Below are 27844 nucleotides of genomic sequence, written 5' to 3'. Positions count from 1 at the left end.
CTCCACCACCCACAAGCACCTTACCCCCTCCACCCCCACCCCTCACTAAACCACTCTCCAAATGTCTTGCCCTCACCCTTTCCCCTAAGAGTGTCACTCCTTCACTCTCCCTGTGTCAAATGGGCAGAAATTACTGCATTATTAAGTGTGCGTGGAGGATTAAGTCTCATCAAATCTAATTATATTAGGCTGTCGCATGACTCCCACTCTTATACACATGATGCATAAATATGGAGTCTTAAATAACGGACAATTAGGGTAACCTGTTTCTGCCCCAGTCTTTTATGTTATTCTATAATGATATAAACAATCACTCTATAGTGCTTATAGAGTTATATGTATAAAAATGCATGTAAACAGAACAAATTATTGCTGAGTATTTCCTTCATGGTTTTTCCCCTTTCTTTACCTTCTCCCGCTGGCATCGTAAAGAAAGGTAGGACCCTCTCAATCATTGGCTCAATCAATGAAGATGATTGGACCAGTGAACAGGAACACATTGGGTTAACACCTCCAACCTGCTGTGCACCTGATGTGACCCACAACCACCCAGAGTGTGCTCACATCCCATTTGTCACTGCAGTTTTTCCTGGAACAGGGGGATAAGATTGAATGGGCCGCCATGGAAATATGATTTTCAGTACGCATTTTTAACTCACTGGGGAGAGGCTTTTGCCAAATTCTATCAAAGTGTGCAACTGTGTATTAAATGACTATCAAAAGGCCAGCCATCATTTTTCATGCCATAACCATGGCGTGCCACAGAACTAACCCTTATACAATCACAAAGAAGGCTATTGCTATTGATCTGCTGTAAAAATGTTTCAACACTGGATGTGACAGTGCCACGGACTTACAGAGGCGAGACAGTTTTGAATATGAAGTCATGGCTAGTATATCAGAGGCCTGTATGGCACGTGCAGGGGGCTGGGTTAATATAGCCATTTGCTCTATGCACAGATGGAGAAGAAACCTCAGAGTGATTTTCTTCCCACGCTACGACCAAAAGTCTGACGCTTTGCCGTAGTGATCCATATGGAAGCAGGTGGGCGCGGGGCCATGAGTGGGCGAGAGGGGGTCCCAGTGGGCGGCAGGTCATGGATCTCGTGTTGACGAAACATCAGAGTCTCCCAGAGCAGATAATGGTGGCTGAATGTGGTCCTCAGTGTGTAGGAAGAGAGCTGGTTAAAGTTTAACCAGCCCCATCCTGTTCTCCGCAACCCTCCATCAGCCAGCCAGAGCAGGACCCAGCCCCATGGCTTCCACTCCCACTGACCCCCACCCTGTTAGGGACAGAAGTGATGGATCGCCTCTGTCATTGTGCACTGTGAGGGGACCACTGCAAAGAGGGAACAGGACTCCTTGTTAATATGACCCTCTAAGTCAGAGTGGACTACCCAACACATTTTGACAACCCCCCCAAAAATTCAAAAAGAGAACACATGGCATGCAACTAAACTTGCCCGCCTACATATGATCCAACACACTCTCCTCTTTTCTTTTTTATTCAGCCTATTTTCATCCCCAGCCCCCAAAAACCATGACAGGAATGCCTTAGAAGCTGAGCGCATTTGGCAAGGAATATAAAAAGAACAGAGAAAGTTGAGCAGAAAGAGAAAAATGAGAGGTGGAGAAGAGAGTCGGCGAGCAGCTGTGTGGAGTGACAGCACGTAGTGCAGATGACTAATGGAGCTGGATGAACTCGTGATATTGACGAGTGATCAGTCATGTTCTGATGCCATCTCTTTCCAAAACCATGTGTTCACTTGCACAGGGTGCTGAAACGTTGCCGTTGTTTTTTTTTCTGTGTTGATTGCAAGAAAAAGATACATCAAACTAATGTCATGTAAGAAAAAAAATAAACATTTGCTAAGGTACAAAGGGGCTTAGAGAGCAAATAAAACAAGTCAAATTAATAAGACAAAGTACTGTGAATTATATACAATCAGCTTTGTTTTTAAAATAACTTAGTTCCTATTAATTTAATGTTAATTGGATAATTAAAATAATTTATCTTTTACCAATGTTTCCGGTTTGATGACGTTTTCCACGCAGAAGAGTAAGAGTAATTATTATTCTTTGATATCATCAACAAAAGCAGAATTTTTCTTAGCATTTGAATCCTTGCACAAGAAATAAAGCATTTTTTAAAAACTTTTTTAAAGATAAGCAAATGAAAAACAGATAATGACTTTAGTATCAGAAGAGTGAAATGTTTCATGCTAATTTGTGATGGTCATCCCCTTGATTATTACATGTTTCCCGTAGGGTGAGCTTGCAAAGTTAATTTTACTGGTTTGTTAAGGGAGCAGGATGTCAAGCCCTCACAAGGAAATGTAATGATGCAGAGGACATGGGTTAAGTTTACCATTTGCAGGGGAAAAAATCTTGAATCCGTTTTCCTTCGTTCTGTGACACCGGGGTCAGAGTTCCACCCATCAGGATCTAAACTAGAGACATTGTGTGTCAGTAGGTTACGGAGAAGGGCTCCATATTGCCCGAGTACGGGGACTTTATCACGGATGGACATGTGTGCATGTGTGTGGGTGGAGGGGTTGACACACACGCGCTGCACCTCTCTCAGCTGACTCTGAGAATATGTTTGCGTGGGACAAGTCCACCAAGACCCATCCATCAACCGGGTCCAAATACGCCCTGCGCCACTGTTGACACGGGGTTAACAACTTGACACTGACAGAGGTGGGCGAGGCCCACGGCAGAATGAAGACTGAGACAGGAAGAGAGATGGATTGGACTGTGATTGACATTCAATTTGAATTATTGCAAATATTTTCATTTAGCAGAAAATTGAGTACTTTATGAAATGAACATGCCGCTGGACAAGTGAGAGTGATTTTCCAGAGTGATAGACACAGAAACACTTTGATCAAAACTGTTTGCACACAAACTGTATCCATATCTGTGACTGTTCAGTGCAGCAGATGTGAAAACAAGCAGCAATGTATCTCCTCATGACCTTGTCCTTACTGCTTACTGAGTACTGCTTTAGGACTAAATAGACAAGCTTGTCAACTCGGCTGCCAGAGATGAGTTATGTTGGAATTGTTCATGAAGACATTAAACTTCCTTCCTCTCAGTAATCATTGTACATTATTACACATTAAACATGCACTAATGTACAAGTCATCAATTCTGTGGTAAGACAACAACCAGAAAGGGATTCAAAACTTTCAGGGAGCATTGATTTAAAAAGTACTTTGCGGGCTATGTGGAAAAAAAAACACGAGCTGTACATAAAGTTGTAAATCAGGGGCTGCCGAACGGGCCAGGATGCCGGGAAAGTTCCTGTCCAATAGAGGCCGAGAATGTAAAGTAAATCTCTGAGTAGCTGTGGCAGGGATGCAGGTGGAGGAAAGCGCAAGGGAAATGTAGCGTAATCTCAGCCTCAGCCACGTTATCGGCTGGGCTTTTTAACACAGGGGCAAATTTAATTGCACTTAAAGCAGAATGGCAGAACATCAATCTTGATGAGTGGATCTGCATCACAGTTCTCCCAGGCCAATCTATCACTATCTGTGCCTCTGGGTAGCCTCAACCAACGCTAACAAACTCATACATGCCCATACTCCCTCGTCCTCCCATCTGCACGTTCCCATCAGGCTCTTCATTTATTTATTTTCTTACAAAACTATACATTTCTATATCTATTGTTTAATTGTTGTAGCACATAGAAGCAATCCACAATAAGCAAAGCAGTATTTCCACATTAGAGACAGTTTATTTTCTTTAAATGTTAAGTCTGATAAATTCTACACTTCTGTTGTCAACAAATCCCATGAAAAGACAACAATTATGTAGTCCGACTCCCAATGCTTTTTGGCTTATTGAATGAACGAACGTGTTTTTAACAACATGTGGACAACAATGGATGTCTATGGCACAGGGGAATAAGCTATCAGGCTTTACTGGCAATTCTCTTTAATTGGATCAATTCACTGTTGGTTTTGCCATTACCACAGGATTTGTTGACAATAAGAAAAATACTGAACATCACCGGACTTGCTCCATGCTCTGTAGGAAAAAGAGCTGTTTTCAAATGTGACCTTGAATGTCAGACCACATGTGAAAAAAGAGCCTAGAAATGTTGTAACATCTAAACAGAAACATTTACTCATCTTTAAAAATCAACAGTATTCAATTTATCATGAAGGCCGGTGTCATGCCAAAAAGTGATTATCCTCTAAAAACTGGCTGCATGTTAAAGCTGTATCGCCGAGTTTATATATGTCCACAGCTCACTTTTTGGCAAATGGAACACTGTGTAATATTGTATTGCCCTCTAAAGGTTTTTCAACCACTGAAAAAGATTGTGTGGACCATAATCTGTAGGTCATAAATCATGAATGAAATCAAGTAATTTTGAGGCCAAGTGACAGGTCAGAAGCTGAAATCACTTTTTGGCAAGTGGAAAACTGCCTTTTATGAGCTGTAGGCAGGCTGGTAAAAAGGAGTGAATCGGTGATAATCAAGGGCACAGAGCGCTCCTGCAGACACTGATCATTTTTTGGCAAGACACCGGTCAGCACCCAACACTGCTGTCCACTGTGGAGAATCAGTGATTAACCACTCATACCAAATGTTCATTTTAGTGTTCTGAGTACAAGTTTTGATGAGTAAAAGTTGTGATAGATAAATACTACACACTGTCAATGAAAAGCCTGCAGCACATTTTCCCATTTACTGGTGAAGTAAAAGCAGGGGAAATAGATGCACGCATTAGGGCTTAAGCCAATAGTTCTGTGGTTAGAGAACAGTAACTACCTCCTGTGCCATAAGCATCTTGAACTCTTAGTGGCCATGGAACACTTAAATACAGAGAGTACTGGCTTCATCAAGGCCATAAAGCATAAAGAGGACTTATCTAGCGTTGAAAGCTAGGGACAGAGCCTATAGAGGAGTAATGATCCCTTAATGTGGTGGCCTCTCTCTCTCTCAACCTCTTGCACTCTTTCTGTCTCCTCCCATCCCTCCTCCCACCCCCATACTGCTACATTAGCAGGGATAATAAATGAGACTCCGGCATCACAAGCATAAACTTTTTATGACCCACCTAACCAGCCTTATCAAATGTGGATGTGATTACTTTGCCAGGTGACAGATGGAGAGATGGATGGACATAAGTGAAGGAAGGGTTGGAATGCGAGAGAGGGGGATGCGGATGCATTTCTAGTGGAAACAAATAATTTTTTAATATTATGTACATGAAGGAATGATGAGTGCCGAAAAAAAGGAAGAGGAAGTGATAAAATAAAGGATGAGGCATAAAAAATGAGAGTAGAATGAGGGAGGTGAGGAGTGGGAGGATGGGAGGGTCTTGAGTGGTACTCTGGGTAGCTGCTCTGAATAGGTTGGTAAGATGGAGTGGACAGGCTGTATGGGCCCGGTGAAAGGCGCCTTTCTCCTCTACATGATAACTTTGATCCCTCCTGTTTCCACACACCAGTCAGCAATATTGTTAAGCAGCAGTTGGTTAATACTTTAACCGAGTCCTGGTATGGAGACGAATGGAGAAGGTACCCCCCCTCCACACACACACAACACACACACACACACACACACACACACACACACACACACACACACACACACACACACACACACACACACACACACACACGCACACACACACAAACACACACACACACACACACACACACACACGCAAACACACACACACACACACACACGCACACACACACACTTTCTACTCAGACAGCAGTTTATCCCTGGTTGTTTTTCCTGCTACTTCTATGTTTCTATATTTACATATATAAAGGTCAATATAAAGTATGAAATTATGTTCAACACAAACTGAATTCAACATGAAAAAAGCAATTAAATAAAAGAAAGAAGTAACAGAAAAACATAAATATTCATAAAACATAATTATAGTTGGAATGTATAAAACTACAGTTACTTTTGTCCAATGCAGTATCATAACAAATATTTGACTGCCTTTTGCTGTTTACAAATGTTGATACTGACAGGCAAATATATGAAATATTATACTATACAGTATAATAACTCTATGCATCACCAAAATGTATATATCTGGAAAAAGTACAACCTTGTTCCCCACCAAGTTATTTTATATTTTGTATTTTTCTCTTATTTCTCTGACTCTTCGAAGGCCTTCCTTACAGTAAATACTGTGCCATGTTAGCCATATGACTGATAGCATGGATGCATGCTAAACATGTCTGACATGTAGTTTTTGTTCTGCCTCATTAACAAGCAGCCCGAGTATGAAGAGATCAGATTAAAGATAATTAAAATGACAAAAACACACCATCACTCCTAATGCAGCATAAATGGCGGCCTAAGTGTAGCTAAATGCCAGCCCCCTCCACCTGTTTTTCCTCTCTGTTCCTCCCTCCTCTCATCCCTCTCTCCATCTCAGCTGTGGCTACAGAATCATTAACCTGGCTCTGAGTAGGATGTGCTGACAGAACACTCTGCTATTGTGCTTCCTGTCATCTTCAGGAAATCAGGGCTTCCCCCTGCTGTCGAGGTAAAGCACCACTGGGTGATGAGCGATGCCAATCTTTCTCTTCGTCCCTCCTCTTATTTTGTTCTTCTGTTTCTATGTTTATCTCATTCTCTTTATCCCTGCTTATGCCCCTCTACAAAACTGCTTACACACAAAAAATATTCTTTAGTAAAATATCCAGTACTCATTCAGAACCCCAGATTCAGCAGAGCAACTGAGCTACATTTTTATGCTTAAAATAATTATTAAAATTATTCTTTGTCTTTTAACTATAAGGAAAATGCTTAAAACATAGATATTAAGTATAAGATATATGACTCAGGAGGAAGAAAATAACAGTCACTTCAGTTTATAATAAAGTCCAGTACAACCCCACATGAACACTTCTCTAAAAGTCTCAGCAAAAGCAATCAAAAGTTTTACAGCAGTAGCCTTTATAGCAGGACTTTCATACTGGATTGCATAGTATTTTCAGGTGTTCCTGTTTTTTGACCACCCTTGTGTGTGTGTGTGTGTGTGTGTGTGTGTGTGTGTGTGTGTGTGCCTGCCCTGGTTTTAGTGATGGAGTGGGTATGCTCTGTCATGAACAGCGCAGAGTTGACGTTTCCTTTACATGGCAGCTGCAAGGCTCCAGTGACGTATCAGAGTCAGCAGAAGCATTGATCAGAACCAGGGTTAATCATTGCTCCGGGAACCCAGAAGAGATTGAGGCTGCCTGGGGAGAAGTAAGCCAGGAGAGTGGGCAGCTTCACCACAGGAGGCCTGCAGCTCTACAGTAAAGGAATGCTGGCAGGAGGACATAACCACTTGTCTGTTTATTTCACTGTCCAACTATCAGCTGTTCATAATAACAAGAGGTTCAGCACAAGTTTATATGCTTGGATGTGTATGTGAGTATATGCGCATGGGCTGGGGGTTGATGGGACAAGCAACGTAATCCCCTTAAATGGACGGACTTCCGAAATGTGGGCAATGTGAAGCCGGATCTGTGCTGTGTCTACTCAGCAGTACCCATTCACTCCCCTGAGCTTGGGAGTTAATAATTCAAAAGAGAGATGGGGAAAGAGGCCATAGGCCTGAGTGACAACATGGAGAGCGAGAGGGAGACAGAGACCAGTATGGAAAAAGAGACCACTCTAGGAAGGAGGAATGGAGAAGAAACGTGGAGAAATGATAAAAGACAGGAATTTTCCAGAGAGAAATTTCACGACTTTGGAGAAAACTTAACATGACATGAAGTTGTGTATTCTTGACATCTTCACTGACCCCACAGACTGCACAGACTCTACCAACAGAAGAGACCTTTCTTTTCCTTCATTCAGCTCCCCTCTCTTCTCCACCTTCTTCTCCTCTCACTACGCATCCCTCTGGGAAGACTCATTCCTGTGACCTGCTGTAACCTCCATCACTGGTGCCAGCATCAAAGTCTAGGATGCTCTCTCCAAGAAACACACATGAGGAAACACACGTGGACCTAAATAGGTAGCGGCATGGAAAACATGCAAGCCTGCACACATAGACACACACACACACACACACACACACACACACGCAAACTTGCACAGATACTTGAAGGAATGTCAGAAATGCCAGTAGGAAGGACGAGGGGCAATGGGAATACAAAGAGGTCCATCTCCTCACAGGGGAGGAATAACAGAGCAATAAAACCGTCATGTCAAGCCAAGAATCTGCTGATGGCACACATACATATACGCAAGTTCAGAGAAACAAAAGAGAATCTGTCAAGCAGATAAAGCCATCACTTCTCCTTTTCATCTCTGGTTTTGTCCGGAGGCGTCCCCCTTTCACCTCTCCTCTGCCCCACCAACACTTGTCAGGCAAGAGAGTCATTAATGTTTAGCTGGGCAGTGATGGCAGCACTGACAGCACTCATCTGTCTAAGAAGACAAGATGAGAGAGAGGGACAGCCCATCAAAAGCATGCCACTTAGTTAGAGAGTGAGAAGGAGAAATGAGCGGGAGGGAGAAAGGAAACATAAGGCTGGACAGACAGGGAAGAAACCCATCTTTCTTTGCAAAGTTAAAGGTTACGTCACTAAGGTGGGCTATAAAATGATGCTATTGTCATTTCCATCCTCCCCTTCCCTTTCTATTTCTATCCCTCCACCTACACAGCCCCCATCTCCCCACCCCTCCACTCCCCTCCCCTCCTTGTGCTTGTCAGCAGTTTGATTCAATACCTGCAGGTTAGTTACTCATTGAGCTGAGGAGGGACCGGAGCCGATGGAGGTGTATGGATGGCTGTCTATGGGCAGCCACTGGTGGTTGGGGGCTGCTGTTGATTGACAGATCTGCCTGCGTTGTCCATTCCTTCCTGTAAAGACACAAGACACAAAGCACAGGAAGTGGAGGGAGGTAAATAGCTTTGAATATGAATGGTACACTGCAGGGGCTGTTAATAATTGGGAAGTGTTGGACTATTAATCTGAGAGACAAGGCGATGTTGGGTTTCGTTGTTGTGCGCTGCTGTAGCTCTGGCACCAAACTGTACAGCCTTAGCTTCTGGATACACAGACTAAGGATATCATGATATTTCCCATAAGGCTTACACAGTAATAACATAACCGCAATAACGGCTTACAGTACTTTCATAATGACATTATCCTGTTATTCACTTTAAGCTCTGATGGACCTCTAATGAAACATTGACGCCATAAATCAAAACTACAGAACAAGCTTTCAAGTTTAGAATCCATTTCATTTTTACATTTTGTGCAGCGTTTTTTTCATGCATTTTGTATATACGACTAATGACTTATCGATAACACAATAACTATTGTTTTGCAATCTTTCAATGTAGATCTGTTTGGGTGTTCATAAGTATTTGTGCCTATATGAACATGAGTTTTTCCCTCCATCTTTCCAGATGTGTCAGAAGTTAATGGAGAAGGTGCTTTGACTGCCGTGACAAGTTAAGTAGAGGGAGCGGGACCATTGTCTTCCAAATCAGCTGTCAGTGTGTTTCTGCTGTCAGCACTTTAACTCACTACCTGCCTGGTTAATCATCGAGCCGCTCCGAGCTGCTGGAGGTGTACGGCCCACCGTCACGGACCCCCATCATCCCCACAACAGGACAACATCTGATTGACAGATTAGCAAGCACTGGCGCTTTTTCAAAGAAAGACTGGGGGAAAACAGGGTGGAGAGTAGTGATTGGAATTGAAGGAGACGAAGAGGAAGTGTGAGGTAGAGGAGGTATGTGTGCGTGTGTGTGGGTAGTTAGGGTGGAAGAAAGAAGGTTAACAGGTCTTCTCTATTCTATGTGTGTTGAGGAATATAAAGACGTAAGATGTTTCTGTATGTACTGTACTATAGTTACTATAGTTTTTGCAGAGAAAGTGGAAGGGACAGGTGAAATGAGAACATTTACAGGACTGTACAGATACGAGTGTACCGTGTTAGTGAGAGTTGGATGGGCAGATAAACCTCTCTTACTAATCAAAGCAGATCATGTATATTTTTTCTCATTCTTTCTCATAACTGCATAGCTATAAAACAAAACTAAAATCAAACAATGTCTTAATGGGAGGCAGTTTTTTCCCCAGGGCATACTATACCAGGATGGAGGAGAAAAGAGAAAGCCTGAAGAATAATGAGGATTCCTTTGACAGTGAAATTGCCTCCCCTATTGGACATTAATGCTGCTACAACCAACATTTGTCCCCCCATCCTGATAAGGTTATCCCCACTCTAGTCCTCTCCCCCTCCTCTGATTCCCTCATGCACGCCCGTTGAGGGTTGATTTCAAATGGAAAAATTAATGGGAGAATAATAGCCTTGGGCCTTGCTCTCTTACACACACACACACACACACACACACACACACATGCACGCGCCGCATCTTAGTTGGTCTACAGGGGTACAGCGAGGGGGAGTAAAATTTAGATCCATCCGCCCCATTTGGCCTGCTGCTGTTTCACTGTGACACAGGCACACACACACAGTGCATGAGCACACGCACATTCACCAGGGACGTTGCGCGCCCACCCTCCCACCCTCTCCATTTACACCTTAGAGGGCTTAACATTCAAATATTAGTACAGTGGCTGTGCTGATTTCAAATAAATAAATAAATGAGGAAGCAATGATTAGCAATTCTCCTGATAGTTCTACCAGTGTGTTTCATATTCATTTTCACTTCCAGGAGAATATTTCTGCCGAAACAGTGATTCTGAGAACTCTCCAAGCTTTTAGTGGGACTCCTAAAACTGGTGTGAGGAGTTTGTTTTTTCCACCGACACATACAGTAGCTTCTACAGGAATGCAAAGTTCCTTGCTTGCTTGGATTTACACGGAACAGATCAAATACGGATTCTTCTCCTTCAATATATTGTATTTGATTGGCTATGACAAATCACAGATTATGCTTTTAGAGACAGGAGTAAAGATAAACTGTTTTATCCTTGCAGTTCTAAGTACCTCTGGCATAATGTTGGCAGGGTTTAGAGGGCAAAAAAAATAGATGCACACACACACACAAACGCACAAGACATGCTCATTCCACTTAGCTGATACAGGGCCAGGCTGGTTGCAGGCATTATTAAATCAAAGTTAAGTCTTGCTGCTCTTAGGCAAGCAACACAAGAAGTGTGTGTGTGTCTGGCTGAGGTAGGGGGTCGGTTGTTAAGAGTTTAAAAGCGGAAGAGGAGTTTGTGTAGAACCAGTATTGATGTCGGGGAAGCCCACTGGCACTTTCTGTTCAAACATTTGAGAGGACCGACCTGCTCGAGCTGCAGAGCCCGGGTGGCAGGATTCCCGCTCTTCCTGTTTCTCCTGACTTTGAGGAATTTTACGGTGAACAAACTCCCAATGCTCCTCTCAAACGCCCCACACCTCATCGCAGATACCTTCCTCAGCAAAACTAGAGAAAGAGAGACAGAGAGAGAGAGAGAGAGAGAGAGAGAACTTTCCAGGCATTTGAGGAGTTCCTATCTCTTTACAACCAAACTATTTTTAATATACTAGATACTTTCACTCTTTGATGTTTTACTTCCACTAAAAGCACCAGCTGATGGATATGTGTCAGTCCTCCTGATTCCTACCTGACTCACTTTAATATACACCACTTCTTTATCTCTGACCAAACATTTAGGCAGAACTTGAAGTGTGATGGGTGTGAAAGAACCTAAACCAGTAAGAAAACCATCTTTTTGAACCGGGTCCAGAACTATATCTTTACAAACTGCTGCCAAAAACCAAGCATGCAGACAGAGGAGTCTTCCCTTATGACTATTCTGACTAAAGTGTGCAATTTCAACAATATTGCTAAAATATTTACTAAACTTCTGACTGTTAAATGCCTAGGCGATAACCAGTTTAGACAGACAGCTACAGAGGGGCGTAAACCCAAAAGTTCAGGGATGCTGAATTTCAAACTACTTACAGTAGGTGGAAAATGAATTTACAATACAATGAAAGAAAACAAAAAGCTGGTGAAAGGGTGTCTAGGGTAGAGTGATGGTGCGACACAATTCTAAAACAACCGCCATCCCCACACCTCTCAGTGTGCCTGTGGGCACATGTAGCATTAATTGCTGCCTCCACAGAGCCTGCAGACTGCACACACTATCTATTGCTCGCATCAAAGAAACCACACGCTGAACTTTATGAAATTTTTATTCATTGTGTTCACTTCTCTTCCCTTTTTCCTCTCTTTCTTCCTTTTCCTATTCCCCACCTTGGCCCCCCTCTCCCCTTTTTAGCTCTGCCACCAAACAGACAAGAAAGACTTCTCTCTGCCATGTTTTTCGGCTCGACTTCCTTCCTGCCCAGAAGCACTCGAGTATCTCGTTAGTTCTCTCACAGCTAACATCTCTCCTTTATCTGCCAGGAGCAAAAACCTGATCGAGGGGGAAATAAAAAGAAGAAAAGAGAAGGGGGGACTACATCAAGAAGTTTGGTGGGTGAGATTTTCCATGGAGCTAGGTAAGGAACTGTTATATCATTTAGCTACAGTAATTACACATACAAGAAGCACACAAAGGAAAGAAGAGATAAGAGGCTTTTCTCTCCCTACGGACAATGTACACCGAAGGGCCTAAGTTTCATCATAAACTTAAAGCACAGATAGGTCTATGACTACATGCAAAAACAATACATGAACAAAGGTTTCCCCAAAAGGTTGGCTTATTTCATTCCACAATTAGTTCTTTTCACCAACACACACCACTTGTCCAATGCTTGATTGTGACAACTGAGCAAATCCAGAGTTTTGATTGATGCAACCTGCACATTACCTCCCTTTTAACTGCACACGCGTGCACGCACACACCCACGCACACGCACACACACACGCCATCCATCAAAGCAGCCAGTGTTGTTTCTTCCCCTACACGTCTCATACACACAGGTATAAATCACTGCATCTGATTTCTGGGGCCAGGGTTTAAATAATTAAAGAGCTTTAATTTATCAGGATTTAACACCCCAGTAACAGTAGGCCTGACAAAAGAGAAGGAAATATAAACTGAGAAAAAAAAGATAATTTTACATGAGAAACACGTACAAAATTATTACACATTTTACTGGAGCAAAAACAAACATCTAGGGCTAAGTGGCACCGAAGACCATGTGAAAAGGCATTAAGGTTCTGCTCTAGAGCTACTTGATCTGAGTGTATTGAGTTTTATTTACCTGTTGGTAGAAGAGAAATGCAATGCAAATGTGTCTGAAGATTTGTTTTTCTGTATATGGTTGATTTGTGACAATTACAAGTCATTGGAAAACAACACTGATGTAAATTAAGAGATAAGACACAATCCACATTTAAAGAATTAAAATGAACATCCAGCAAAAATCAAGCAAAGTCAACACAAATGTTCTTGTCACTTCACATGCTGACAGTTTGGGACATACAAATAATTTATTTTTCTTCTCAGAACTGCTGGCAGTGAACTAGTTAAGAACATGTTTTTTTGTGATGAAGCATCCAAGACACTGGGCATGAAAAACACACGACAGTAAGTTACATTTAAAATCTTAAGTCATGTCACGTCATGGACTGTCTGAAAGCTAAGTTATGCTTACTGAATTAAAACTATAACAAATAACCCCACTAAAACCTCTAAGGATCTGTGACATTTTTTTGTATGCTGCATATAAAAAAACTAAGCTGGGGAACAACACATTGAGTAAAACACATTTATAGAATGAAATCTGTGTTGAATTATGTCTTGCGAACAGAACCGCAAGTCTGGTGAGGGCCACTGGCTGTCATGGATGGCCAGAGAATGGTGGAGCTCTACTGCCCCCAAATGGCCATAGACATGCAAATAAATTTTCACATAAAGGAGAATCACAGAACTGACCGATTATGACATACTGATGGTCTACTTGCATCTTTTGGTTCACTGGATGAACTATTAGCCCTATGAGTTTTGGAAGTCAGAAACAAGATCTACCAGCAGGCACAAAGACATAAGGGAGAAACATTACAATAAAGCAAACAGCCAAATTCTGGCTTTGTTTAACCCTCTTATTATTTATTCTTTCCAGTAGATCTCTGAAAACAGAATGAACATACACTCTCTCACACAAACTTCACGCAGAAAACAGCATAACAAAAAAGACAGAGCTTCCTTCTGCTAAAGAACTCAAAAACAAAAACACCCCCTCCACTCTCAACTTTTGAGTTAACATGCAGAGTCACTCTTGAGTAGATTATTATATATTATTGTTAATATTACTCGACCGCCTCACTGAGTGAAGTCTGTCGTTTGCTGGCAATAGTTAGCCACCTAGTGGTCGAACCCTCTTATAACATCGAGTACTGACGACAGGGAAATGTTATTACAGCTTTGGAAGTTTTTGGCTAAATGACACCATGTCATCAATGAAGAAACAACTTGAACAAACATAGTTTAGTAGATATTCAACAAACTATCAAGTCTACAGACTTAACTGGGGGAGATAAGAATTTATCACACCAGAAACACAGTATCACTCCTAAATCAGACAGTACAATATGCTTTTTTTAACCATATTGCGTGATTTATTTTCTGAATAATAAACCTATTGATCCATAATAACAATACCAGTTTCCCTGTGAAACGGAGTAACCATACAGTACCACCGTCTTCATGATAGATGAATGATGTTACAGTGTTGTTCTGTCTTCTAAAGATTTCACATCACCATCTCCTCTTCACTCGATTCTTCCTCTGGTGGATTGTTCTTCATACTTCAGTTGTCCAAAAGGGAGCGCTGTAGAGCCTCCTGGATCATTGTGTGCTCATCTGTGGAGTAATCCTGCAAAGGCATGGGTGTAAAGAGAGAAGAAAACAGAACCAGTAAGTTGAAAAAGACAAAAAAAATAAAAAATCACAAAAAAGAAAGTCCAGATAGTATTTTGGGCCCTAACTTACAACAAAGGTATCATAGGAGAATGTGTGTCTAATTTTAAGGTGCTGGAAAAAGTCAGCGCTCCTGTAGTTAGGGTCCCCCCAAGGCATTGAGGCACAGATGGGACACACCTGGACGGATAGAAAGTGAAAGTAGTCAAGCATCCATGAACAAATGAACACCAGCCAAATCCAAACGATATCTAGAACTTCGGAGTCACAATGTAGCGTAAATTTCCTACCACTTGTCTTGCATCACGAGCATGCTGGGAAGTACAATGTTCGACCAGGCCGTCCTGATCAAGGTTCTGGCAGTTGCAGTATGGACAGGTGAAGGTGAAGCGATTTGGTACTGGACTGCGGTAAAGAAACAGAAACAATAAAATGTGTTACACTGATTCTGTATATAAACATCTGAGAGATTTGCTTCTCTTTGCTATCAATATAATAATGATATCATGATATGAGGAGACATTATGTGAGATTTTAGATTAGAAAAAAATCCTGGTTTTAAAGGCTGCCTTCAAGTCATAATCCGGTTCTTTCTTAGCCATCATGGCGGCACTCTGCATTTAGAGAGGGAATGTTGCCACGGACACACAGATTGGAATAATCAGCAAGCGCTTTCATTAGTGGCTCATTTGATCAATCACCATCGTTTTAACTCACTCTTAGATAGATAGTAACTTAAAAGACAATTAACTAGATGAAAATCTTACCAATTATATCTTTAAGCGTAGTTCAGACCAAAGATTCACAAAGAGAGTTGAAACTTGCAACTACTTGCAATTTACAGATGTGCTACATTTTGAAACCTGCGAGTTCACAACGGTGAGACGAGACGTTGCATCACCTCCATAGCAACGACTCTCTGTACTTCGGTTCTAACTTCTGACTTTTTAAAACTAATGTAGCATCATAAAATACAGTGAGGACAGAGATGGTGAGATACTTGCTACAGCTGCATTTCTAGTAGTGAAGAAACGGCGGAAAATACTTTTCCTGATTCAATGCTTTGTTCTCGATTACGGCGATCCCTCTCCCTATTAAGTGTAGAGCTCACTTGACCCTCGCTCTTGCACGCTCGTTGAGCCTCCGTCCAAAACTGCCGTTTTGACCAGCTGACAGTTTGTAAGTGACTTGACCAGCAGACTTTGCTACGAGCCGTTTGGCTATTGAATCAGACATGCCTTATGTTCTAAAACCAGATGCTGGAGACTTGACAAGCTGAGTCTCAGACAACAACATCAGTTGGTTAGAGTCGAGACGAGACGGGCCAGTTCACAGTACAACGTTCTAAAATCGTTTGTGTCGTCTCAAAACTATCTGATCTGATTAGCCTCAATAATGCCCATTACAAATGTCGCTTGCTTTTAATTATCTCCGGAAAGCACAACTAATCGTCACAAAAATGCAACATTGTAATAATATAAAAAGCAAATCCACTTCTTCTCACTGTACAAGTGTGTGTGCTCTATTGGAACAAAAATTAAAGTGAAAATGGCAATTCTGTCACAGCGTAGATAAGCACATTGCAGGATGAGTGACAGTGTTGTATTAAGAACCAGTTAAGTTGTAGTAATAGCGGTGGAGTGCGTTTGCTAATTGTGGTCTTATAAACAGTAAATTCACCTACTCACCAAACATTTAGGTTGTGCACAAAATATAGGCATGTGTTATCCTTAATCCATATATAAATGTTGTTCAATGACATCTGATTAGACAGATTGATTGATCCCTCCTGTAAAATAGTGCTTTACTATTGAATTTCAATATCGCCCAACCCTAAAATAAAGGAAACTGTCTAATCACAAGTCATGCATAACCTTTTGTAGGCCCTGATCAGACAGCGCAATGCTGGGTGCAGCGAATTGCCTTTGTTGTTTTCCAAATGCATTCAGGGCACTCCTGCAAAAACGCAAAGCGTTCAGCAATGCAAAAGCAGATAGGAAAACGCTTCACTACCATTGAAAACAGTAACAGTCTGATCAGGGCCTAATGCTTGTGTTTCCTTGGCCACATCTGACTGGATGATAAAGTGTTCATTAGAAAATGCATTATGCTATGCATATTCTAAATCAAAATAGAATGTTGTTAAGACCTATGTTGTAAAATATACCTTCAAGGTATTTAGTCATAAAACACAATGCTTCATCGCTGATAGATGTGTTACAGTTATGAAACACTACACCTATCAGTGATGGCACACAATCTCTCTTTATTGCTCACTAAAGTGTAAACTATTGAGTATTGAGTATTATATAGGTAACAGTGAATGAAAGCGATTTCAAAAGCAGTACTGTTTTTTCATTGCCCCCTATTTCACCTGATGATGGCAGGTTGGCTCTGGGCAGTGGTCCTCACTCCCTCCTCAATGTACTCCTGGTATTTTGAGCAGGCAGCTGTGTGGCTTCTCATCTGAGAAAGGCCAACCTGAATTGTGAGAAAACACACATCAGTAACTGCTAGTGCACAACCAAAAATGATATGTTTGCTCTCAAAGGATTGCCCCTGTCTCAATATAAAGACTGAAGTTTAAACTCAGTATAGGATACTTTACTTTTACTTTCTTTGAGCCGCTGCAACAGACTGCCACTTCAACAATACCATCTTATGTTTATATGATTGTTTGTTTTGATATTAAATGTATTGATGTTTATATGTAGCTATGATAGTTATGTGGTTTGTCTAAACCCCTGCATGTTTCCAAGTGTAATTCCCAACAAACCAGCAAAGGCCATTCAGATGCCTTATGCTGGCTTTCGCACTGTCATAAAACATACCTGTGTTCCACATCCCTTGCAAGCAGCCACAGATGACTGGATGACGGCCTCAAGCTCTGCAGCTTTAGTCCAATGACCCAGCCCAGCACGACATACAGCACAGACAGGTTTCTGTGGACGCAAACACTCCTGCAAACAACTCTGGCAGAACCTGACAAGAGATAGGTGGTGATCAGAAATGTAATGATTGGTGACCAGAAGGAAAAAGGCTGTTTACAAGTATCCCTTCTGTTTATAAGCTGCCGTTAAAATACACTATTAGAAAAACAGATGTCATTTGCTGGAAGATCCCTATCTAAAAAGCTCCCAACTAGAGCTTCCTGCAAATCCCCGCCTCAAGAGGGCGCAGGGACTTGTAGTCCTTAAAGTGGTTTGCTGAGTCCAAGGAACTGCTAACTAAACTACAACTCCCAGATGAGGCCGCCTCTTTGATGTAAACAAAACTGAAACTGATTTAGCAAGCTGGCATTGGTTTTTAGCAAATATACAAGTGCGCAAAAAGGAATAACAGGTTCACAACAACAACAGGCATACGCATCGTCGATGTTTTGCGAATCTGGTGTCACGACATGTTTAAAAACAAGCCTTTCCTGCCATTATTTTAACCTCGAACCATTGCATCGCTGCTGGCAGAGGTAGATTGAGGGGAGGACGATCGAAATAAAGAGCTAAATACTCACGTATGGCCGCATTGTGTTGTTACGGGACTGTCGAAAATTTCGAGACAAACCGGACAGACGAATTCTGACACGTCGCCGCTCCCGTCAGAGACGTTTTTCTTGTGCTGTGCTGCACTAAACCCTCCGAGCATCGCCATTTCTTTTCTTCACTGAGTCTGTCCCCCCACCAACCGTCCCCGTAACGACGTCATCAGGTTCTGTTTTTTTTAAGCGCGAGGGCGGAGTTATCGCTCAAAGTACACACGTGTTCTCTTTATATTGAAACTATGTGAAATTGATGACACTATATGACACATTTTATTTGCAGAGATGTAAAGTAACAAAATATATCGACCATTGCATTGCTTTCCTAATTGAATTCCAGAATTATCTTGAGTATCTCAATTTTTTTTTTAAACTTTAAAAAAAGTATTTAAACTCTTTCATTTATTTATAGAAGATTAAAGGTTGAGTACGTAGAATGAGCAAAACACCGCCATCAAGTCTCTCAAGATCGTAGTCGCAAGAAGAAAAAATAATTCCACCCTTTGCGTTGCCATGTTCGTCACACCTGGCCCAGTAGCCCACAGGAGACCGGAGTCTGTTTGAGCCTGTTTGAACCCATCCCCTCGGCAACACACACCATAAAGACAAATATTGCAGAGGAGTTTGACTGACAGTTACCCGTTACCGTTAGCCGTTAGCCGCTACCGTTAGCCGTTGACGTTAGCCGTTATTGTTAGCCTTTAACGTTAGCTGTTACAGCTAAGTAAACATGAAAGTTAGCTTACCGATCAAAGAGAATCTTAGCCATTTTAGCGTGCGTTTTAATACCGCTAAACTCCTTTATCTCAATCCATCCAGTGAATGCCTGGCCTATATTGACTCTAGTTTTTGCCCGTCTCTGGTCACTCAGCTACTGGGACAGAGAACACAGCTGCAGGTTTGGAAAACATTTCACCCAATGCCAGCCTACAGTAGCTGCGCCGAACAACAGACAAACCTGGCAACCACGCAATGTCAGCAGCTCAATGGCTGGTACAATGTAAACAGAACGTGACAAAGTCACTGTCAGACCTGTCCAAAAATGTATTATTAATATTAATCCAGAATATTTATATTTTTTTATTGAAAAGCAATACTTTCATTCTGTACCCCTCAAAACGTATTATTATTTTTAAAATATAGCTTTTAATGAAGATTCTACATATTCAACCTTTAATTTCTCGATTCTATAAAATGTCAAAAGTGAAAATTGCAGGGTAATGAGCCCATGTCTTGAAATATCACTGATAGCTACAACACAGAAAAGCAGCAAGTCCTTGCACTGGAAAAGTTGGAAGTAGAGAAGGTTTGACAGGAATGACTTATTATTCTCAGAACAGTATGATTTATGTTAACCAATTGTTTATTGAAAACACATGGACTTGGAGCATAAATATACTGAAAGGAAGGTGAACATCATTGAAAAAAATCAACAAACTGGATGAATTGAAATCCTTACAAAAATAATTTCCTAAAAGAGGTTATTTGCTGGAGGTATTGTTGTTGGAATGATATAAAGATAAGATAAGATAGAACTTTACTAATCCTGAAGGAAATTCTAGATTGCCCCAAAAATTACAAACAAGAAACTATTCAAGATAGCATACTATAAAATAAAGTGTCTAATGTAGTAAAGTAAACAGTCCCTAATAGAATAACAAAAAAATGACGGTAGTAATAGCCTATATTCCTTTTCAACGGAATTCCATTGCTAGGCAACAGCCTTGGTCCTTGTTAACTTCCTGTCAGTTGATGTCATTTACATTCACTGCAACAGGAAATAAACTAGGGCACATTCAGAATGTTTATGTTTACAACTTTGAAAAGGTCTATTAAATAAAGGTTGAATATAGAGAATGAGCACAACACCGCCATCTGGTGTCTCAAGATCAAAGTCGTAACAACAGAAAATAATTCCACCACTCAGGTTGCCAGGTTGGTCAGACCCCGCCCAGTATCCCACAGGAGACAGCAGTCCGTTAGAGCCTGTTTGAACCCATCCCCTCTGGTAAATTGCACAATAAAAACAAGTATTTCAGAGGAGTTTGACTGACAGTTACCATTAGCAGCTATGCTAGCAGCTTAATGGCTTGTACAATGTAAAGAGATCGTGACAGAAAGTCATTGTCAAACCCCTAAAAAAAATGTTTTAAACATTAATTCAGACTATATATATTTTTTTGTTTGTGGAAAAGTAACACTTTCATTCTGTAGCCCTAAAACGCCCCGTGGCCGTGGGTTTATAATTATTATTATTATTATTATTATTATTATTATTATTATATAGCTTTTAATGAAGATTCCACATAGTCAACCTTTAAGTTCTCTCAGTCTGATGTGTCAGCTTCCCTTACTGCAGGCGCGGGAGGAGTTGTACAGTTATGGTATGTTACACAGGTATCAGCAACAGGTATGTTACACAGGTATCTATTAACCTGTGTTTAAGATGCTGTAGCTAAAAACAAATACTTATCTCATGTTTATTTTTTTCCGAAAAAGGCTGTCAAACAAGACTGATGGTGATGTAGTTGCGTTTGGCTCTGCATCGCCTCCTCCACCTCCAACAGCACGTGGGCCCCCGATGCTGAGGAACTGTCAGAACTGTGCGCATGCGCGTTGGGATGATGGGAATTTCCAACAGCTGAGGAGGCGTAGCTAGCCACGGTTAGCCCTTGGTACTTGAAAAAAGGTATGTGGCTCGTGGTGGTGTCAAGAAAACGGCGTGGTCCCTTTAGCTGAAGTAGAATTATACTTGATAGCACATATTGTCACGCCACAATGACGCTAACGTAATATGTAATATTGACTCGCCAAAATGTTCTATCTAGCGTTAGCGATGGACCGCCCTGCTAATAGCTAAAGCTAGCTGCGCTGAAATGGGCGTTCACTGCTCAGCCGATACTCAGCTGGGCGCCCGTGCCAGGGACAGCACCGTGTTTTGAGATTCATGAAGAATGAACACACACAATGTCTTATCTTATTATCAACATGGGTTGTGACGGGGCGTTTCTGTTGCCGTTGATGCGCAATTGTAATGCCTGGAGATGCTGTTAGCTAAGGCATGTTGCTGAACGGATGCTCGGTTCATGTGTGAGGTAACTGGAAGAGAGCAGCAGAGACACTCAGCTGATGTGGTTACAGCTTAATAGCACATATTTAGGCGTACAAATATCCGTATTCGCAGATCTGTATATCTGTTGTTGCGTTCTAGTTTGAGCTAACTGACGCTACGTGCATACCATGGCTCGCACGCATGTTATAGCACATATTCACTGGCGCAAACAGGCACGCAATATAAAAAAATAATATGTATGTCAACAGTGAGTCCCGATCCAGATAATGATTACTGTAATTCCTCTAGTCATTTCTTGGCTGCGTACATCGTGATAATATATATTAGCCCAACCTATTAAACAATACGACCGACATAAAATACCCCACATGATGCATCCATCAGAGCACAGACGCTATTTTTCAACATAGTGATGCCTAACACATCTCTCTCTCTTGTTTGAACTATTACAGAATAGAGAATACTCTTGATGATGATAGTTACAAATGTTCCAGTTTTATTTGAATTGAATTAAGATTGGAGTTGGTAGACATATATGTGGCCCAAGTTTCCTACTTAATGTGTCAGAATGAGAGATTTAATTTTTTTATAAAGAACTCCTGTCATTACAGCTCAGAGGCTCCTCAGAAGAATAACAAGCTAATGAACGTGTCTTCATGATGACTGACCTTGAACTCTGCACATCCTGAAACCAAGGACTGGAATAGATACAACTCTACATTAAGGGAGCGTGAAGCAAAAGCTCTCCCTGACCTCATCTTGCACAACATAGGTCTGTTTGTCTGCTAACAAGTCAGGCTTTGAGCCAATACCAGAGATGCCCGTAAGAAGGCGACCCTACAGGCTTCAGCCTAGCTACGCCAACTGAAAGCACCAGACAACTGTATCTCTTGTTTAAAGGATGTGCTGCTGACTGGGTGCAAAATCTCATTCCTCTTCCACCTCTCCAAAATGTTATTAATGTTAAGTGTGTGCCAGCATTTATAGTTTATCATGGTGACCAAAAATGGTGCTTGAATGTGGCATCCTGGTGCAGAGTATGCTAAAAAGGGTGAGGCTCTCTCAGAAAAGTTTAACAGACGACTGATAGTCTGCTGCCGATAATGGATGCCAAGTTAAAAGAGGACCTGTTTCGAAGGTATGTGACAGCACTGGAGAGGCGTCTGGAGAATGGAGGGGAATACACAGTGATTGGAACTGCACCAGTGGGGGACAGAGGGAGACACAAGGACAGTGAGGCCCTACTCTCGACAGCTACAGCTCTGCTTGGGGCCTACCAGCCAGATCCAGGACAACGTTTCCGGATGGTGCGTTTCTATGAAGTGGTGGAGAATTCTCTCCGCTGCCAGAGAGGTGGCAACATCAAGAGCCTGGAGAGAGCCTTCCACACATTTGAAACAATCTGCACCAACCTCTTGCTCTTCCCCTGGAAGAAGGAGTTCAGATGTATAAAAGTGAGTTGAGTTTATTCTTGGGGTTGTATATTATTACTACTTAAAGCTGTGTTTTAAGTTATTAGAACACTGGCAATAACAGTATTATCACCTTCCATGGGAATGTGTATTGGTCATCCGTTTTTAAAATGACTATTCAAGTGAATACCTGAAAAATACAGCCACATGTGAAGTTAATTAATTATTACTTTTGGTTTGTGTGATTTAACTTGCAGAAGTTTGTTCCCCAACTTTTAGATTTGAATAAAACAAGTGGCATATGCACAGGCAGAACGCAATATACAGGTTATCCCACTATGAATTATCACTTCAAAGGTCCACCACAGAGTCCACCCAATGTTTACCATGCTAGTTTGTATTGGTAGTATACATTTATATCCTTTTCCACCTCTGTGTGGATACAAGCTTTTATCATCTTCTTAGTGCCTTCATTGTCGTAGCTGTGCCACTGATCACAAAGACTGCAGTGATCTTTGAGCAATGATACAGAGGGAATATCAGCTCTTTGTCTTCATAGTTGATCCAGTGCCTAATAACTCCTATGAAGAATACAGTAACATAGGGCCCAACATCAGCAACTGACTTATTAACAACAAACTATGCATACAATATAGTTAACATACATATACTCAGTAGAATTCGTGTCTAATTTAGTATTTAGTTGGTTAGTGTTTATTGTGTAATCTTAACCCCTTAAAGTGTTTATATGTTAACCAAAATTTGAAACAACAGAGCTGCTGTTCTCCTTAATTTTTTGTCCCTGTTTTTCAATAATTTATTTTTTTATAAATCTGTATTTGAGGTAATGTTTTCTAATGCTGTTAAAAGTTTTACATCTCTAATGTTGGTAAACACCATAGGAAAACCATCCTCTACTTTGAGTTATATGATATAAGAGGAATATTGATTTTAGCTTTATCGTGTCAAGCTGTTTTACTTTACTGACACTAACGCTAATTTTCCCATTTCTCTTTAAGACCTTCACTGGCCCATATGTGTACCATCTGCAGTCTACCATTTCTGATGGTGAACTCCGAACTCTAATGCGCACCATTGGCTACACCTGTGACCATGATTCGCAGTTCCATTTACAGGAGCACCCAGGAGGCACAAATCATCTCCGGCAGTTGGCGTTTGAGCTCTTCCTGGCCCAGGCAGAGTGTCGTCTTCTGGGAGAGGTAGTCGCTCTGGCCCGTGGTTCAGCCTCAGAGCTGGAGGCCCTGGAGCTCCGCAGAGGTTGCAGAGATGATGCAGCTGGCTGTGCCGAAGCACTCCGAAGACGTGACAGCCTTGGGGCAGATATGGCTCGTCTGTCTGTGCGGCCGTTGGATATAGAGAGGCCTCATGCCCACCACCTGAGGCGAGGTAGCCGTCCCTCTAAGTCTGTGGATGTTACGGATGGGGCTGGTCACTGGCACGCAGCAGTTAGCAAGCCTGTCTTGAAGGCCTCATTGAGTCTGAGGAAGGAGCCTCTGTTTGTGGATGCAGAGGAGGATATGAAGGATGAGATCATCAGGCCGAGCACTTCAGCATCTCTCTTCTCTGTGGCAGCTCCACCTTCCTACAGCCCTGTTGCAGATTTCTTCCCAATTCAGTCACCTCCCCCGGCTGATGCTTACACATCCTACCACCTGTCCTCTTTAGATGAGATTGACTTGTACACGGAGAGGGGTGTTGGCACAGGAGGAAGGCAGACCCCCTCTAGACCTCCATCCAGAGAGCCTCGGGATGTACGGGATACGTGGCTGCTCAAAGCTCATGGTAGTGTGAAGTGTCAGGGCTGTGGGCTGGGCTGCTCCTCTATGGCCTCCTGTCAGAGGTGTGACATGATCCTCTGTTCTGCCTGTCACGATGTGGACCCCTCACCTTGCTGTGGCCTCCAGGACTACCACTCCAAATCCCCACGACCACTTGATGGCTACATTCCTGTCAAGGAAAAGCTCTCTGTCTACTCTAATACTCACTCCCACTCCCATCTCCATCCACACCCCCTCACATTAACCCACTCACACTCTCACCCCCACCCTCACCCCCAGATGGTGGAGAAACCCCTCATGTCCACTAAGCTGTTTGCAAGCAAGTCTGTTGCCTTGACAACGCCAAAGGGAGGCAACAGTGATCGACTAAGCATGGGGGGATCGCGATGTGGGTTTTGCAACAAGCCAGGAGCATCACACACCTGTGTGAACTGTTCTAAGGTGTCTTGTGAATCGTGCATGGGCTTGTATGCAAAGGATATTTGCACGCGGAAGAATCCCCAGCACAGCTTTGTACCCAACCATCAGCTCAACTTCAAATCTGGCACCATATCTCACCTGGTGTACCGATGAATCAGGCAGACATATTTGTTTCCCTTCTAGTCCCCTCCCTTAACTCGCTGCATAGTCTTGCACTATTGCTTTAGCTCTGTTCCCGTTTAAACAAGTCGGTCACTAGCTTCCCCTTTATCTGATGGTCTTTTTGCCCTCTCTAACCCTCTCTTGAACTTTGTACATTTTCTCTTACTGTAAGTAGGGCCCTGGAATGCACATGCCACAGAGAGCCAGATCGTCTGCCCATCTCTCTGCCTTGTACAAGTTCAGGCCTATTATCTATTTCTTCTAACTTTTACCTTGCAACCTGCTCTTGAGTAGTCATGTGATGTTGTAGCGCTTCCCCAATTCCTCAAATGTTGTCCTACTCAAAAGGGAAACCGGAGAAAAGGGAATTTAATTCCTTCTAATTTTAAATGAATTCTGTCCAAATGAACATATATACTTTGCCTATCTTCTCAGCTAAAACATCATCTTTTTATATATATATATAAACATTTAAAAAGTGTGTATATATATCTATATATAGATATACACATATACACATACTGTGTGTGTGTGTGTGTGTGTGTGTGTGTGTGTGTGTGTGTGTGTGTGTGTGTGTGTGTGTGTGTGTGTGTGTGTGTGTGTGTGTGTGTGTGTGTGTGTGTGTGTGTGTGTGTGTGTGTGTGTGTGTGTGTGTGTGTGTGTGTGTGTGTGTGTGTGTGTGTGTGTGTGTGTGTGTGTGTGTGTTAAAAAAAGACCCCTACGCTTGCATTGTGACACAGGAGATCTTTTTAAACTTGAAATATAGTAGGAAAAACAGAAAACATACACTGGAAGTCAGTAAGTCAATAGTATATATTTTTAATCTCTATTCTCTAGAACAATGTGAGACTGTTAAATGGGCATGTGGTCTGGCATTGGGATTTTTGGGTATAAACTTATGTCTGTGGGTGGGAGATATCTCACAGGGACATTGAGACAATGATCAGATGCCATATATTCTATTTAAAAGATTATGCCTTGTAAATTAACCTTGAAATTGTTTCTCGTTATATGACTGAGGTTTAAATGCTGCTGTTGACGTGAGACATTGAGCATGTGTGGCGTTGACTTCTTTCTGGTAAATAGCCTGTTGAGTTGTGTCAGTTCCAAGCCCCCCCATTCCCTTTCATAACACTCCTTAATACGCCATGGTCCATGATGTTGTAGTGCACCCTTACCAGATCAGTCATTCCCTGTCTGTCTCAGGTGGAGTCGCAGGAAGTCTTACCCTGGGCCACAAATCAAGTGATCACGGTTCTTTGACTGTGTGTGAGCCTATTGATTGGTTTTTAGACAGTATGAAAGTGAATAATCCGACACGGTTTCTGTCTACCTCAAATGGCTTCAGCTTATACACCCAGTTTGACATTGTGGTTTCAAACTAGCCCAACTGGTGAATTGGCTGAATATAAAACCACCTCTTAAAATCAGCTGATTTACTCAGATTTAAAGATTAGCAGAGGTTATCTGTCCTGTAAAATAATCATTGTTTTTGTCATCTGAACAAGAAAGCAGGTTTTCTGTCTTGTAGCTGTGTACAGTTTCTACAGGGAGTGGACACAAAGAAACAGAAAAATGTTAATGCAATTTGGTAAAATAGCCCTGCAACAAATACTACCATTGTGAAGCTCAAACTGCTAAGGCTGGTTGAAACAGTCTCTTTTTTTTGACAAAATACAGAAACCACTAATAAGTTGCAGCTCAGTACAACACCATCACAGATTATTGGCTGAAAAAAGACGAGTTGAATCTCTGACAGAGTTAATAACATTTTTCATATGGCTATTGCAGTATATTATTATAATGATTCATGTTTTGTTTACTTGCCTGTATATCACAGTGATTGCCAATGTGCAGTGTTATCTTTCACATTTTAGGACCCTGAAAGCCCTCTCTTAAGGCCCTTGATTTAGAGTGATTTGGTGCATGAGGTTAGCAAGCCACTGCCATCTGCTGTGGAAATTTCATTAAACTTGTTTATTGATAGACTTTAAAGGGCTGGGGTGAATGTTAACTGTCATAAATTAAGAAGTTGTCTTTTGTGATTAGGCTTTGATTCTCGATGTAAGAGGATAATTAATGCCGATATTGCAGTTGATATTCACCAAGGGCTAATTTTAAATCACATTTAATCTAGAAAAAAGTCTGGGTTATTTTGACAGACAGTTGAGGCCACTGTAGTCTTAATGTTCTGTCAGGAATAACCTCTAAATGCCTTAAGCTCATTCAGCTGTCTTATCAACTATTTTAAGTTTTCAGTGTTGACATTGACATCGATTTGTGTTTTACCAGCCTGTAGGTTAAACATTAACACGGTGTTGCTAGGCTACATGAACTAAATGCATAGCTTGATCTACAATCCCATTTCCCAAAAAGTTGGGATGCTGTGTAAACGATACTAAATAAGAAAAGAATGCAGAATGATTTGCAAATCATTGAAACAACTTATGTAATAGGAAATAGCACAAAGCCCACATTCAAAATGTTGAAACAGAAAAATGTAATTGTTTTTGAAAATTATATCCCCATTTAGAATTTGATGCCAACAACACATTTCAAAAAAGTTGGGACAGGGTCATGTTTACCACCACTGCATCACCAACATTCTGTAAGCGTTTAGG

At 41.7% G+C, this 27844-nt stretch overlaps 2 protein-coding genes across 2 annotated transcripts; one reads left to right on the top strand and one right to left on the bottom strand.

Annotated features, from left to right (window-relative positions):
- Window positions 1-13349: 13349 nt before the first annotated feature.
- rnf114 (ring finger protein 114) lies at window positions 13350-18485 on the bottom strand. The gene is made up of 6 exons (XM_083919478.1): window positions 18334-18485; window positions 17654-17804; window positions 17197-17303; window positions 15113-15227; window positions 14895-15002; window positions 13350-14778 (listed from the first exon to the last, which is right to left on the bottom strand). Exons 1-6 carry the CDS (start codon window positions 18468-18470, stop codon window positions 14713-14715), a joined length of 684 nt encoding a protein of 227 aa, XP_083775604.1. The 5' UTR covers window positions 18471-18485; the 3' UTR covers window positions 13350-14712.
- Window positions 18486-20982: 2497 nt separating this feature from the next.
- spata2 (spermatogenesis associated 2) lies at window positions 20983-25494 on the top strand. Its single transcript, XM_083920121.1, has 3 exons — window positions 20983-21046; window positions 22042-22884; window positions 23862-25494. The coding sequence occupies exons 2-3, from the start codon at window positions 22534-22536 to the stop codon at window positions 25212-25214; spliced, it is 1704 nt and encodes a 567-aa protein (XP_083776247.1). The 5' UTR covers window positions 20983-21046; window positions 22042-22533; the 3' UTR covers window positions 25215-25494.
- Window positions 25495-27844: the final 2350 nt, after the last annotated feature.

The sequence above is a fragment of the Echiichthys vipera genome (assembly GCF_963691815.1).
Source record: "Echiichthys vipera genome assembly, chromosome: 9".
Lineage (NCBI taxonomy): Eukaryota > Metazoa > Chordata > Actinopteri > Perciformes > Trachinidae > Echiichthys > Echiichthys vipera.
This window is presented reverse-complemented; position numbering and strand designations above follow the sequence as displayed.

What these genes read in the sequence shown, in the direction of transcription:
- spata2 (XM_083920121.1), top strand. Translation starts at nt 22,534, where the DNA reads ATGGATGCCAAGTTAAAAGAGGACCTGTTTCGAAGGTATGTGACAGCA. An exon ending in AGGAGTTCAGATGTATAAAA is followed by an intron (nt 22,885 to 23,861) that starts GTGAGTTGAGTT and finishes TTTCTCTTTAAG; the next exon opens with ACCTTCACTGGCCCATATGT.
- rnf114 (XM_083919478.1), bottom strand. Translation starts at nt 18,470, where the DNA reads ATGGCGATGCTCGGAGGGTTTAGTGCAGCACAGCACAAGAAAAACGTC. An exon ending in ACAACACAATGCGGCCATAC is followed by an intron (nt 17,805 to 18,333) that starts GTGAGTATTTAG and finishes ATCTCTTGTCAG; the next exon opens with GTTCTGCCAGAGTTGTTTGC. An exon ending in GCAAGGGATGTGGAACACAG is followed by an intron (nt 17,304 to 17,653) that starts GTATGTTTTATG and finishes CTCACAATTCAG; the next exon opens with GTTGGCCTTTCTCAGATGAG.